The 14,656-nt window shown below is 38.1% G+C and overlaps 1 protein-coding gene across 1 annotated transcript in view; it reads right to left on the bottom strand.

Annotated features, from left to right (window-relative positions):
• The window catches only part of LOC126999927 (zinc finger protein 181-like), a 66,827-nt gene that overhangs the window by 33,078 nt on the left and 19,093 nt on the right, over positions 1–14,656 (bottom strand). Inside the window, exon 2 of the mRNA XM_050863089.1 lies at positions 12,656–12,979. Within this exon, the coding sequence (XP_050719046.1) occupies positions 12,656–12,979 (324 nt within the window). The remainder of the gene's footprint in view (positions 1–12,655; positions 12,980–14,656) is intronic.

Here is a 14,656-nt window from a genome sequence, read left to right as displayed (position 1 = left end):
ACTGGACTCCGATTCAGCTATAAAACTGAGCAATTGTGCTTGTACTTGGATTCAGGATATAATGATGTAATCGTACTTGGACATGAGTACAAAAAAATGTACTTGAACCCAAACCTGATAAGCACAGTATGAAGTTATGGTACAATCACCTGTCTTGGTAGTGGAAAGCTAAAGTAAATAGCCATGCTGCTTGGGTAATTTCAGTCTAAGTCAAATTTTTGTAATTTTTCATTGAATTTCTTGAGATTTTTCTGTATTTCATCCAGCTAGATTTTTGCCAGATACCTGGAGGCCAGATAGTCGGGGTTTTACTGTAGAAATTCAGGCCCAAATTCTGAGGTCTGGCTATGTTCGGGCCTTGTTGACACTCGTATAGAGTACCCATCTCATGTTTGCTGGCCACACCCATATAGCTATGCTACTGCCTTTGTTAACATTGGCACCTTTCCCTACCCACACAACCCCCTACACACTAACCTGGACATCGTTTGGCTAGCACTGCCATCTTGACGCAACTCGTTCGTTTTACTGTGCAACATGGCACAATGTTTGATGACTGTTTCATCAACCAAACAAAGAGGAGGGGTGAATTTGGTTCACTTTTTATTCATGCAACTCCCACCTGAGGCAAACTGGACAGTCGATCAGCTGAGCACAACAAAATGGCTACTGACAACAGCTCCCTCGCAATATTCCCTTAGCAGCTCTTATAGGTGACCATTTACCAGAAACAGCAATCATACTTGAATTAAACATTTGTAGAAGGTAAGAAGGTGCACCAGAGATGACACTGGTCCAGTTTACATCTAATACTTTTTTCCATATTGGTACGTTATACACCAACACAACACAAAAAGTGTGATTTTGAAACCATGACTGAAAATTCAATGTAAACAAAACTATGAGAGTTACAGCAAGTTGAATAAAAAAGTGAAGGAAAATGTTTTGTCACTATATTATTATCCTACCGGTCATTATATGTGTAGTCTAACTGTAATTAATTTAGGCTCAAGATTAGCAGCAATGTATCATGAACATGATAGAAGACTCAATTTTCCTAAATATGATCTGGTATGGTCGGTTTTATTCCACCTGTCCACTCACGAACATAGATGTGATACCTGCACAGTTACTTATTAATTGCGTAAAGATTAACTTTTTATTTTACATGATATATTTGAATGTTTGTGTATACTAAGCACCCTCAAGCCCTCTTATATAAACTACAAACATGCCGATTTGCATCGATAATATACCATACAAGTACACAAAATACAAGCTTGTATCAAACAGTATAGTCAGATCATACTCAAACAATTAATAGCCTTCTCAAATACCTATAATTCATCTCATTGCAAGTACAGTAGAGCCCCATTTACCCCATTTAGCACGAGAATTAGGTGGATGAACGTGGTCGCGCCAACTGAATTCGCGCTAATTGAATAAAGTAACCAATATGAAAAAAATTATTTGGTGCACACGTGGGTCTGACTTTTGGGTTTGATAATTACTCAAAATAATCACTCACATAAAAATAAAAAAATAAATACGATTGGCTGAGCTCTGAAAACACGCTTGTGATTCGCTGGGTGTCCGATGACGTCATCACCGACGCTCACCCGGTCAGCGGCCTCGCTGCCTTAAGGCACACATGGCCAAAGTCAGTTGCCTGTATCCACATCCACAACATAAACAAAGCACTTGCCCTGTATCAACATGGCGTTACCTGCTAAAGTAAGGGCTCTCGCGGCTTGTGCTGCGCATCATGGCGACTTGTGCCGCGCATAATGGCGGCTTGTGCTGCGCATCATGGCGGCTTGTGCCACGCATCATGGCGGCTTGTGCCGTGCATCATGGCGGCTTGTGCTGCGCATCATGGCGGCTTGTGCCACGCATCATGGCGGCTTGTGCTGCGCATCATGGTGGCTTGTGCTGCGCATCATGGCGGCTTGTGCCACACATCATGGCGGCTTGTGCTGCGCATCATGGCGGCTTGTGCCACACATCATGGCGGCTTGTGCTGCGCATCATGGCGGCTTGTGCCGTGCATCATGGCGGCTTGTGCCGTGCATCATGGCGGCTTGTGCTGCGCATCATGGTGGCTTGTGCTGCGCATCATGGCGGCTTGTGCCACACATCATGGCGGCTTGTGCTGCGCATCATGGCGGCTTGTGCTGCGCATCATGGCGGCTTGTGCCGTGCATCATGGCGGCTAGGCGCAATTTTCAAAATTCAGTCGTGGTGGCTGCTCGCGCTAACTGAGGCTTTCGCGCTAATTAATTCTTTACTTGGTAGATGGTGGCTCGCGCTAATTGATCTCGCGCTAAGTGGGGCTCTACTGTACATAAAATGACGTCTAGCTCCGCAAAAGCCCAACCATTATTATTTACTATTTCATGTGATTTCAAATATTACTCATTATTTACATGCAGTAAATTATTGAAATACACTTTATTTGCACTTGCAGAGCTGAATTATAGACATTTGAAAAGCCATAGGTCGTACAAGTATGGTCTGACTATACTGCTTGATACAAACTTGTCTTTCATGTGCTTTATGGTATGTTACTGACTCAAATCCGGATGTTTGGGATTTAGGACTGAAGTTTTTTAGGTATACACAAACATTATATATTAATGAAAAATTAGCTTATATATGTATCACAAGTTGATTTTCACATATTCAAAAACTAAAAATGTGCAGGTGACACATCTTTTAAAAATTCCTGCTTTGTTGATGGACAGACAAAATGAAACCGACTAAAAGTTTGCTAATATCAGTTAACCCTTTCCATCTGTGACACAGATGTCGGCATCACAGTATGGAAAGGGTCAAGAGGAAATGGAGGATTAATCCTCTTCTAAACCTCTCAATCCTCCTCTAAATTCCTTTTAATCCTCTTCCATTTCCTCTTAAGAGGTTTAGAAGAGGATTAAGAGGAAATGGAAGAGGATTAAGAGGTTTAGAAGAGGACTAACCCTTTCCATACGGTGACGCCGTCGGACGCTGACGTCGGCGTCGCCGGAGTGAAGGGGTTAAGAGTACTATAACATTTCAATGCACTGAAAACCTCAAAATCTGCTTACTCTTTTGACGTCATCATCTAGAGACCCAGGCCAGTATCTTTTGGAGGACATGTTTAGGACTGCTTCCACTTACAATTAGGCCAATAATATTATTACTACTTGGTTACTAATGAGTTAACATTTCAAATATCCCTCCACTGGTAGAGCAGCAGTCTGTTTACACAGCGCTGCTGCATCTCCCCCCACTCCACCCATACCTTGCCACCTCCTCATGAGCTGGCTCAGAAGGACTTGGATAAGACAGAAGGGAAGAAGAGAGGGTGGGCTGGGCCAGCCTTCCCACACATCCCCTTCAGTTGTCTTTAGAAATAAAGATGTAAATACTACTCATGCTGTAGTCTATAGTCGCTACTTGACCAGTTTATAGGACAAAAGTCTGCTATACAAGCTTATTGCTAGTTGGCTAGCAATATAGCATCCCACAACAAAACCCTTTTCACAATAGTATTTCCACAGCAGCTCCTAGAGATGACTATTTACTGAAAACTGCAATCATAGTTGAACGAAACATTCACAAAAGGCAAAAAGATGCAGAGATGACTCTGGCTACTCATATAACTATGATGTGTCTTTTGCTAACAAACACAGCCCCCTTCCTGCCAACAAACCTCCGGCACAACAACTTGGTGGTGGGGATCAAGACCAAGGCTAATGCTGCCATATTGGCAAAACTTGGTATGGACTGAGAGTCTGAGACACACACTTCTGTTTCTGTTCAGAAGTTCAGACACGAGCACACACACATGTACATAAACATTAATATAAATACTTTAATGACCAAAGCCTATGTTACACACACAAATACAAAGACTAATTACAGGTAGTCCTCAATTTATGACATATGCAACTTACAACCAGGCCAATAATGTTAGTAATACTTGCTTAAGTAATGAGTTGACATTTCAAATATACCGTCACTGGTAGAACAGCAGTTTACAGTAATACCTTCGTTTACAAGTGCCTTATTTTACGAATGTTTTGATTTACAAGCAAAACAAAATCCCTAATAATGCCTTGGTTTACGAGCAGTGACTTGGTGTACGAACATCCTGTTTGTACATATCAAAGACGCGAGCGTGGGTTCTCTTTGTTCGCCACAAGATGAGAGTGCTCAGAGTGGGAAAACAATGGGAATGGGATCTCAGTTCGCGTTGTATACTCGCAGAGGTAGCACCCGCGCCCTCGTGTCCACTTACATTTGTGCTCTAGTGTGCAATCTTTGTGTTTTCAGCACTATAGTGTGCATTCAATTTGGTTTATGAGCTTTTTTTCGCTTGCAAGCAACATCCAGGAACGAACTGTAAGTTTGAAAACCGAGGTATGACTGTATTTATATAGTGCTCCCATGCCTCCCCCCCATCCCCCACTTCACTGCTATCCTCACATGCCAGCCCCACCCTAGATGGGCTGGGGTAAGACAGGATGGGGGTATGGGCTGGGCCAAACAAACCACAATTCCCCCTCAGTTACCTTTGAAACTCAAGTTGGAAGTACTACCCATGGTAATGTCACTAGATGCTACTCTACCAGTTTATAGGCCTATAGTCTGCTAGCCTCACCAAAGATTTCAAAGTAAACTAAAAGCCAATGAAATAGAGGATAAAATTTTAAGATGTATCAAGGCATGGCTTAATAAATGGATGCAGAGTTTGGAAAATTTGTGATACATCAGATTGGACTAGAGTTACTAGTGGTATCCAACAGGGGTCAGTTCTGGGCCCATTACTATTTATCGTATACATTAATGGTCTTCATTGCAGTATAACCAGTGACATAAGCAAGTTTTCAAGAAAGGAAGATTAATCTGGTCAGACAACGATGCTGTAATATTGCAACAGAAAGAACTAAACTACCTGTATGACAGGGCCAACTGATGGATAATGCAGTTCAACATACAGATGTAACATCCTAGGTGTAGTAAAAAATAACCCCCAAAGTAATTACATATTAAATAACATATCTTAACCACTCCAAGTGGGAAGGGGTTTGAGTGTGCATGTGAGCTTTGACCTTTGACCCAGAAATCACTGCAACTAGTCTTTTTTTATTGTTTCTAGAAGCGCAAGCAATTATCCTTACACTGTATTTAGTACTGGTTAGACTCCACCTAGATTATGATGTTCAGTTTTGGTGCCCCTATTTACTGCAGGCAGCACAAAGAAGAATAACTAATATGCTCCAAGGATTAGGAACTGACCATGCAGAAAAAGACTAAAAAATTTACTTCCATTCTTAGATTGGGAGGCAATTTAACGCAAATCTTTAAATCAGTTAAGGGGATAAATATCTGCGATTTAGATGAAGTACTTATATTGACCCCTTCACTATCAGACACAGACAATGGGTTCTGTGATGAATGCAAGGGTTAGCATGTCACTGCTCACCTTGATCCTACAGCTGCCACCAACACATTTTGTATCCTAATTTTTAGCATCATTTCTTCTTTTCTTGTTATCATTTTCATTTCTTATGACTCATTTTCATGATGACATAATATTAGTTTTGAAATAAAACAACGTTAATACATAAAAGAATTGACTTATGTTTGACAGGGCGCCAAATAATACTGTTCACTCAACCCTTTTTCTTGCGGCGTTCAGCAAAATAATTTCTAGCTCTCTTGTTCACCCATTCACATAACTTTCCAACCAGCTCAACATCAAAGAAAAGAATGAAAGCACAAGTGAATGACATGCAAGACAAGTCACAAAGTGCAGAATTCAGGCCAGACAACTGAGGAACAATCTGGGGTCGGGCCATTTATCAGAAAACACGTCTACTATGAATTTTCACCCTTCCTCAACTTCCCTCATCTCCATGTCAGGAGCATAAGAACATAAGAACATATGAACATAAGGAGTCTGCAAGAGATCGGTTGGCCTATACAAGGCAGCTCCTGTGCACTCGACCCCACCTTACCTCACCATCCATAGCTTTATCTAACCTCTTCTTGAATGTTTCTACGGTATTGGAACCCACAACATGGCCCCCAAGCCTGTTCCATTCATCCACCACTCTATTGGTGAACCAATTCTTGGCTATGTCTTTGTTAAATTTGAATTTGTCTAACTTAAAACCATTGCTATGCATCCTACCCAGCTCTTTTACCATCAAAATCTTATTGACATCCCCTCTATTAAAGCCCTACATCCATTTATAGACTTCGATCAAGTCGCCTCGCAACCTTCGCCTTTCTAGCGAGTGTAGATTTAACTGCTTCAGCCTGTCGTCATAAGGCAAGTTTCTCACCCCCTGAATCATCTTTGTCATCCTCCTCCATACAGATTCTAACATCTTGATATCCATTCTACAGTAGGGGGACCAGAACTGAACTGCATAATCGAGATGAGGTCTAACTAGTGCTAAGTAAAGCTTGAGGATGACTTCAGCGCTCCTATTGCTTAAGCTCCTTGAGATGAAACCAAGTACTCTGTTTGCCCGATTTTTAGCCAGAATGCATTGAGCCCTAGGACAGAGGTCAGCGCTCACTAGGACTCCTAAGTCTCTCTCACGCCCAGACCTACTTAGAGGAGTGCCATTTAAGGAGTAATAGTGTGAGGGGTTATTCCCAACATTATCACTCATGGAGTCATAATCATCATCACTATTCTCCATGTCTAGAGTATAGTCATCCCCACTACTGTCATCACAAAGATCAGCCACGACCAGTGAGAGAAAAAAGTGGAACAAATAACTTATCGCCATGAAAGACAAACAGTGAGATGGGAGCGGTGCGGTGGTGTGCTGCTGACGAGGGGGAGTTGCCGTTTGGGTGGCATTATTTTTTTTAGTTTTTGATTAGTTTTGGAGCTGAAAGGGGTGGAATTAGTTAACTGAGTGAGTGAGGCATGTGAGAATCACGCAACTCTGCCTGTATCTCAGAACAAGACTTGTTTCCCTCTCACCATAGACCAGAGGAGTAATACTCTATGTGTGTCACCTGGTGGCTGTACAGGTGAGCAATGATATGCCATGTGCATCATTGTATTGAAGGAGCTAAAAACTGATGTAAGAACATGCAGCAAAAAATATAAATTGGATAACTTCAGGTTCAGGAATGAAATTGGCAAGAACTGGTTCATGAACTGGAATGAATGGAACAAACTGTAGTTAACTGAGATGAATATAATTGAGAGCTTTAAATGGAGGTTAGATGTATTTATGGGACTTTGGTGTAGCCAACTCTCAGGAGCTGCTAAATGTAGGCCATCTATTCTCTTTTAGTCTCCATATATCCTAGTGTATGCCAAAGTTAGCTGTTTCTGGTGCATGCTCAGCTGAGGTCACTAGCAGGTGTGGCCAAGCCTATATGCCGAAGTGGCATAGCTGTGGGTTAGGCCTATTATTACTCATATTCAAGTCTGTCTCACATGATGTAATGAGCAGCATTGCTTCATAGCATCAGTTCTCTCAATACTACATAAAATTTACAGTAATCAAGAATTTTAAAAAATGCAGTATGTCTCACATTTGGCATCTAATTGGTGCCAGAGAAAATTGGCCAAATTCAAATTCGTCATGTCAATCATTAAAACGAGAGTAAAATGTTAATTGGTACCATAGACCTCAGTCTACATATTTTTAGTTATTTGGTCTTAAAATCTCATTTTTCTATCATTCATTATCAGATACCAAGAGATAACAAAAAGATGGTGTGTGGAAGAAACAAATGCTGATAACCGAGTGGTGCCTTCACTTACAATATTGCTCCCACCGAGCCATGAGCTGACATATCTCCCTCCACAATCACTACTCTCTCCTCTCCTATGAATAACAAAAAGTGAAACTCATTCATATGCTGGTCATATCATTAACATCTTCTAATAATCAAAAATAAGATTTGTTCTGACATTATAGACATGAGGAAAAAATAAGTACCTGAGCACCCGCAAGACAAGGATGGCAGACTCTACCGCCAATCCCAACAGCAACACAATTGTTGTTAATGGGAGTGGCAGAGTGCACCGTCAATGTCTTGTGAGCGCTCCAATGATTTATGGTGAGTTTCTATTTGTTTGCTCTTATTTTGTTTTTGTTTGAAGTCACTAGTTTTTGGAAGGGGGGAGGGAGGAGGAAAACAAAAAAATAGCGATTTGCATAAAAAAAAAGTCAGATTAATTTGAAAAACATCATAAACTATCAAAAAAAGATAGTTTCGTCATCAGAATTGGAGGATGACCTAGACTAAAATTTATTGAATTTGTTTCCTGCACGATAATCACCTTTTGGCTCCAGTTTTTTCACTCTGAGGCTTATCTTTGCCCTCATGCCCCCATCACTCCTTCCAGCACTTGTAGAGGCCTTTGATGCCATATCATACACAGTAGACAGCAGTGATCTATATTGGCATAGAGTGAGTGATGGCACACAAGTTATCACATACAGAACTCACTCACGGATGTTTCATCAGCTGGCTTAACCCTTTTGATGCTAAATACTTGCAGCGAGGACTAGCGTAACTTGCCGGTGTACTAAATCCTCGCTGCGAGTTCCAGTCACACTCAAATTTCCCGCGTGTGAGAGTGTTCCAACAATATTTCTCACCCCACAGCATTGCCAATTCAGTGGGTTTTCCACTAAATTTGATGGAAAATCATATCAGCCTAGCGTGGAAAATCTACGAACGAGTAACTATTGGATGTTCTTGTCCAATATAGCGGCATTTTTGCATACATTCACCTATCACCTGACTGATTCTTTGACCAAATAGTTGTAAATTTTGCAGTTGGCAATACTACCTTGCCAGCAATACATAAAGAGATCTCCGCAGTTGCTTCAATATGGCTGATTGTCGCACATGTGGTGACATGTGTTCACAGGCAACACCCCCTGAACGTGCCTGTAGGTTCGCAGGAGAGGCATACATAACCGAATCCTATAGATCTGGCCCTCCTCTTTCCAATGGTGTTTTTGGTTTTTAGCTGTAATGAATAGTTTTTGAGATAAAAGAGGTTAAAAGAGACCCCCCTCCCTCTGCTGGGCTGCCCGAGTGCACCTGGGGGTATAGTTGCCTCCCTCGCCATGCACAGCGATAGGGTTAATACCTAATAACATCAACATGGCAGTTAAGCCATTGAAAACTGGGATCATAAATGTATAACACTGATAATCTTTCAGCAAGGAAATACAGCAATAACAGTTAGCAAACATTGCATATGGAGAAGCATTTGTTAAATGCAAGACTATGGTAGCTAAATGTAACTTATTATTTGCTAGGGAGGGAAAGGAGAATTAATGCTGAATGTGAGAATGCGGTTGCAAATGAGAATTAGGGCAGTGACTAAACAGAGTTGCCAAATGTGAATTCACAAAATCTGAACATGCCAAATGCAAGACTTTACTGTATTATTTAATGTTTTTCCTTGTGACATTCAAAACTAGGAGTATCACAAACTATGAATGTGCAAAGTGTAAGGATGGACTGTAACAGTACATTAGAAATATCACCTGTTAATCATTTCAATAATTTCAAAATGGGACATTATGCTTTCCATAAAAATACAAATTCTTTTAGTTGCAAGTTTCTGAGGCATTCTCTCTCTCTCTCTCTCTCTCTCTCTCTCTCTCTCTCTCTCTCTCTTCTCTCACAAATTACATATTTATGCAAATATTAAGAAATAAAGTTGGAATTTTTAGCTATATAGTAGTTAACAGACTGTTGACCTTGCCAGAGTAAAGTTTGTCATCTGGTACAGGTAAATATTATAAATGCCTTCTCATTATTCATGATCAGTTGACAAAAATACTTAAAGGACTGTCACACTGAAATTTATGATAATTTCTGAAGATGGACAAAAATGAGGTTGGTATTTCTAAAATATGTCTCTGAGGATGGCTACAATCTCTCTTGACCCCTTCACTCCGGCAACGCCAATGTCGGCGTCCGACGGGTGTCCAACGGCGTCACTGTTAGTCGTCTTCTAAACCTCTTAATCCTTTTCCATTTCCTCGTAATCCTTTTCTAAACCTCTTAAGAGGAAATGGAAGAGGATTAAAAGGAACTTAAAGGAGGATTGAGAGGTTTAGACGAGGATTAACCCTCTTCCATTTCCTTTTGACCCTTTCCATACTGTGACGCCAACGTCTGCGTCACGGATGGAAAGGGTTAAGTTTTGTCCTTAAATTTATTTTCAATATAGATTTTTATTAACAAAATAGACACAAATGTGGTGAGCACAGGCTACCCAAATATATGGGCAATGTTACTATATAGGTCACTAAACTGATAACTATTATTTTTTTTCTGTGGTGGAATGAAACAATCATTGTCTGGATGTTTCTGGCACCTTTTCCTAGGCGGAAGTATGTATATCAAGGGAGAATGTGAAATGAAGGCTCAATAGTCTGGTGGCCTTACTCGGAAAGTAATCGTGGCTTTTCCTTTATTTACCACCAGTATGCTCCCCAAACACTCCTTTCACAATAGTCAGTGTGCATTGAAGTGTTCATCTGGGAAGAAAGGCAAGTGCAGAAAAGGAAGAAAAAAGAGGAAGGAAAGCAAAATGAGTGACGACACTGTATCTCACACCACTGAGCAGTCAGATCATACACCAAGTAGTGCCAGGAATAAAAGACTTCCCATTGTAAGTGAAAAGGGAGATGAGTGAGAGGAAGAAAATGGAAAAACCTGATGCATCTGGAACCTTTTAAACACCAAATGGCGCATATATATATATACATATATATATATATATATATATATATATATATATATATATATATATATATATATATATATATATATATATATATATATATATATATATATATATATATATATATATATATATATATATATATATATATATATATATATATATATATATATATATATATATATATATATATATATATATATATATATATATATATATATATATATATATATATATATATATATATATATATATATATATATATATATATATATATATATATATATATATATATATATATATATATATATATATATATATATATATATATATATATATATATATATATATATATATATATATATATATATATATATATATATATATATATATATATATATATATATATATATATATATATATATATATATATATATATATATATATATATATATATATATATATATATATATATATATATATATATATATATATATATATATATATATATATATATATATATATATATATATATATATATATATATATATATATATATATATATATATATATATATATATATATATATATATATATATATATATATATATATATATATATATATATATATATATATATATAGTTTCAAACATTTTTAATTATTCTATTCCCTCCAATTCAATATTATAATATTATAGAGTATTCATTTAAAAAACATATAATATGGAGAAGTGCAGAGCTGTATGAAAAATTCAGTCTGATTTTTTTTTACTATAGTTACTCTTTTATTAGACACAAAGAAAACTCTTCTGAATGATAGGCTAAATGGTACCCTCAATCAAAATGATCCTTTAATTTTTGTGCTATCAGTGTCATGATTAAAGGGGTCTATTTTCTTTTTCCAGGAAGTATAGGAATAACATTTCAAAAGGACTTGCATAAATTAGCTAAAGCCATGGGATGAATTCTGTTGTTACCGCCAGAAGTAAATTAGTCAACGCTCCCTTAAACCTTACTGACTGAACAAAACGTTAATTAATTCCCAATTATGTAATTACCTGTTATGTTATTAACTGTTTCATTATCATTTCTCAACTTCAGTAATTATCTACATTTAGGTAACCCACCCATGCATTTTTTTTTTTTTTCCAGTATTAATGACTGGAGCCAGCAAGCAATCTTTTTCAATATCTTAATAAGTTTTCTTTCATAGTTTGGCATCTAACATAACCCTTTTGACAAACATAATGAGATCCAAAACATTGATCAAACTAGAAGTCATATTTCATGACCATATCATGCATTTACATCAACTATATGAGCCCAACAATCACCATATTTCCAGGATAAAAGTCCTTACTGGTTTATAACATGCATTATGGTGGTGACTTATATCATGCTTCTTATACTAAGGGGATGTCCATCACTAAGATACTACTTCATGCATTGAAGTTTGAAAATATGTACAAAACCTAAATTCAAGTAAAACTTCCCAGCTATCATATTAGAACAGTAACGATAAACATAGTGCTGGCCATCCTGACGCTTGTACAGTGGAACCTTGCTAACTGATGCCTTGGCAAGTGGTCATTTTCTTGTACTTTCTTAAAATCTTGATAAGCACTGATACTTATTATTGCCATCAGTTGCACTGAGAATTTTGTAATATCTGGACATTGTGGTCAACTTCATAATCTCAATGGGAATTGTTTAAAAAGTTTAGCACCATAGATATATGTCTTTCAGTAGTGTAACAACCTGCCAGACATGCGAAGTGCAGCTTTAGTAGCAATTTGTGCTATCAAGGTGCTTTAGGGGCCAAGTTCCTCAGTTATTAGAGGTTCTACTGCATCAAACATTATAAATTTACTGTTGATGAGACAAATTTATCAGAAAGAAATATCATGAACTAACTTGTGTTTGTGTGCCCTCGATCTCCTGGCCAGTGATGGGGTCAATCAGGGGCCTCATGAGGTGCAAGCCATCACCAGTGTGCCCCTCAACCTCCTGCTGCTTGCCTGCACCTGAGTCCATTTTTAATTTAACTTCATGAATAATTTTGTGCTCCATTGGGGTGAATCCATGGATATGATCTTTGGTGGTTTGTTGTGCATTGGCTGTAAGTTGTTGACCAGAATGGTGTCCCTGATTGCCATAGTCTTGGAAGATGTGTGAGGTTCTTGGACTGGGCAGGGCAGCCCCTTGCATGGCAACGGTGGTCTGCTGTTGCTGCCAGAACTGTATAAAGAGGGAAGGGTATTAAAAAAAATTATAAATAAAATGATATTGACTTAATTATCATACCCTGTTTTCTTGAGGGATATGATGAGCATGAAAGCACTTCTGTATGTGTATATGAATTATGAGGTAATGATTGCAAATTATTTAGTTACTGTGCAGTCATTTACCTGTTTATTGAGTTTCAGGTATAAAAAAAGCCCAAGAAACTTTACCACAGATATTCCAAGATTGGGAAACACTAGGTTTTGTATTTAGACTAATCATAAGATGACAAAGATTAATTCTTGTCTTCTCTGATTAGCATTCCAAATTAGTTCAATAACTAGGTATATGAGCTATCAGCGGTGCTCCATCAACTTACATCTGAAAGGTGGTAGAAATCCTATGCCCAGAAGCCAGAGGAAGATAAAAATTTTGCCCAAGGCTGGATATTTGGATCTCCATAGTTGGCAGGGCATGTTGTTTGTTGGTGTAGTTAAGAGCCAGTTGGTGCTACTGGTAGATTGGTACCTACGTAACACAACCCTAACAAACATCACTACTTGCAGTTATTCAAATGTTATCAATATGTGCTTTAAGACAGGACAGTACATGCAAAATGCTTACATTTATAATTATATTTACTTATAATCTGTTAGTTCACAGCATGGTTGTGGCATTCAGCATTCAGATTCCTTGTATGTTTAAAGGAGCTATAAAAATTGCACGCTGAAAGAAAAAAAAAGTGTACTTTTGTTCCATCACGAATAACTGATGATTTCTGTATGGTAAAAAAAAAAAAGTGTAAATTCATAACCCATCACAATCTTAATAGTAGCCATACCTTAAAAAGAAAGTTCTATATACGTAATTATTTTTAAATACGAGTTCAAGAAATTATTACTTTCACTGGTACAGGAAGCCCGTGTTACTGTGTGTCAAACATCTGCCTGTCTGATAGCTAGTAGTGCTGATAGCTAGCCACATGTAAGGTTCTGCCTCACTCTCTGCCTGGCTGATTTGACTACAAGTACCATTACTACCTTGGCTCAACCCATGATTCCTACTACTACTCCTAGTAAGCACTGCCATGTGCTCACCAGCCTGTTATAGAAAGTGACTTACTTGAAGGCATAAGTTGGTAGAGACCAAAACAAAATAGCAAGAGATTTAAAGATCCCAAGGTAAACTGTTAACAATATCAAAAGTCAACCCTTTTGTTATCAATGAATATCCATTGTAATTGGTCGACTCGGGTAACATTAGCCGATAGAGTCGGTCTGTCGGCACCCTGCTATGGGCCACCTTTGGCAAAAGGCCCGTTCTCCCCCTATTAGGAGGGAGTAAATCTTTAACAACAACGATACACAGGGCTTTATTTTGTCAGTTATTTGACTTTTATGGCTCAAATGGATAAGTTGACAAATTGGTAACTGGCCATCAGTTACCAAGAAAATAATGAGGTGACAGAGCCTAGGACAAAGTTATAAATGACCTAATACTGTTGTGTTTTTGTACGGACTACAGCTTTTTTTGTACTATAGTCTATATTATTGCAAAAGACAGCTAAGTAGGTGGCTTTTGTAAATTCATTTCAATAAAAAATACTTCAGAAATAATATGTACATACATACAAATTTATTTTCAAACTGCATGCCGGACATGCTCCCACCCACGCTAGATGGTACTGCTGGT

Source organism: Eriocheir sinensis, chromosome 17 (assembly GCF_024679095.1).
Source record: "Eriocheir sinensis breed Jianghai 21 chromosome 17, ASM2467909v1, whole genome shotgun sequence".
Classification (NCBI taxonomy): domain Eukaryota; kingdom Metazoa; phylum Arthropoda; class Malacostraca; order Decapoda; family Varunidae; genus Eriocheir; species Eriocheir sinensis.
This window is presented reverse-complemented; position numbering and strand designations above follow the sequence as displayed.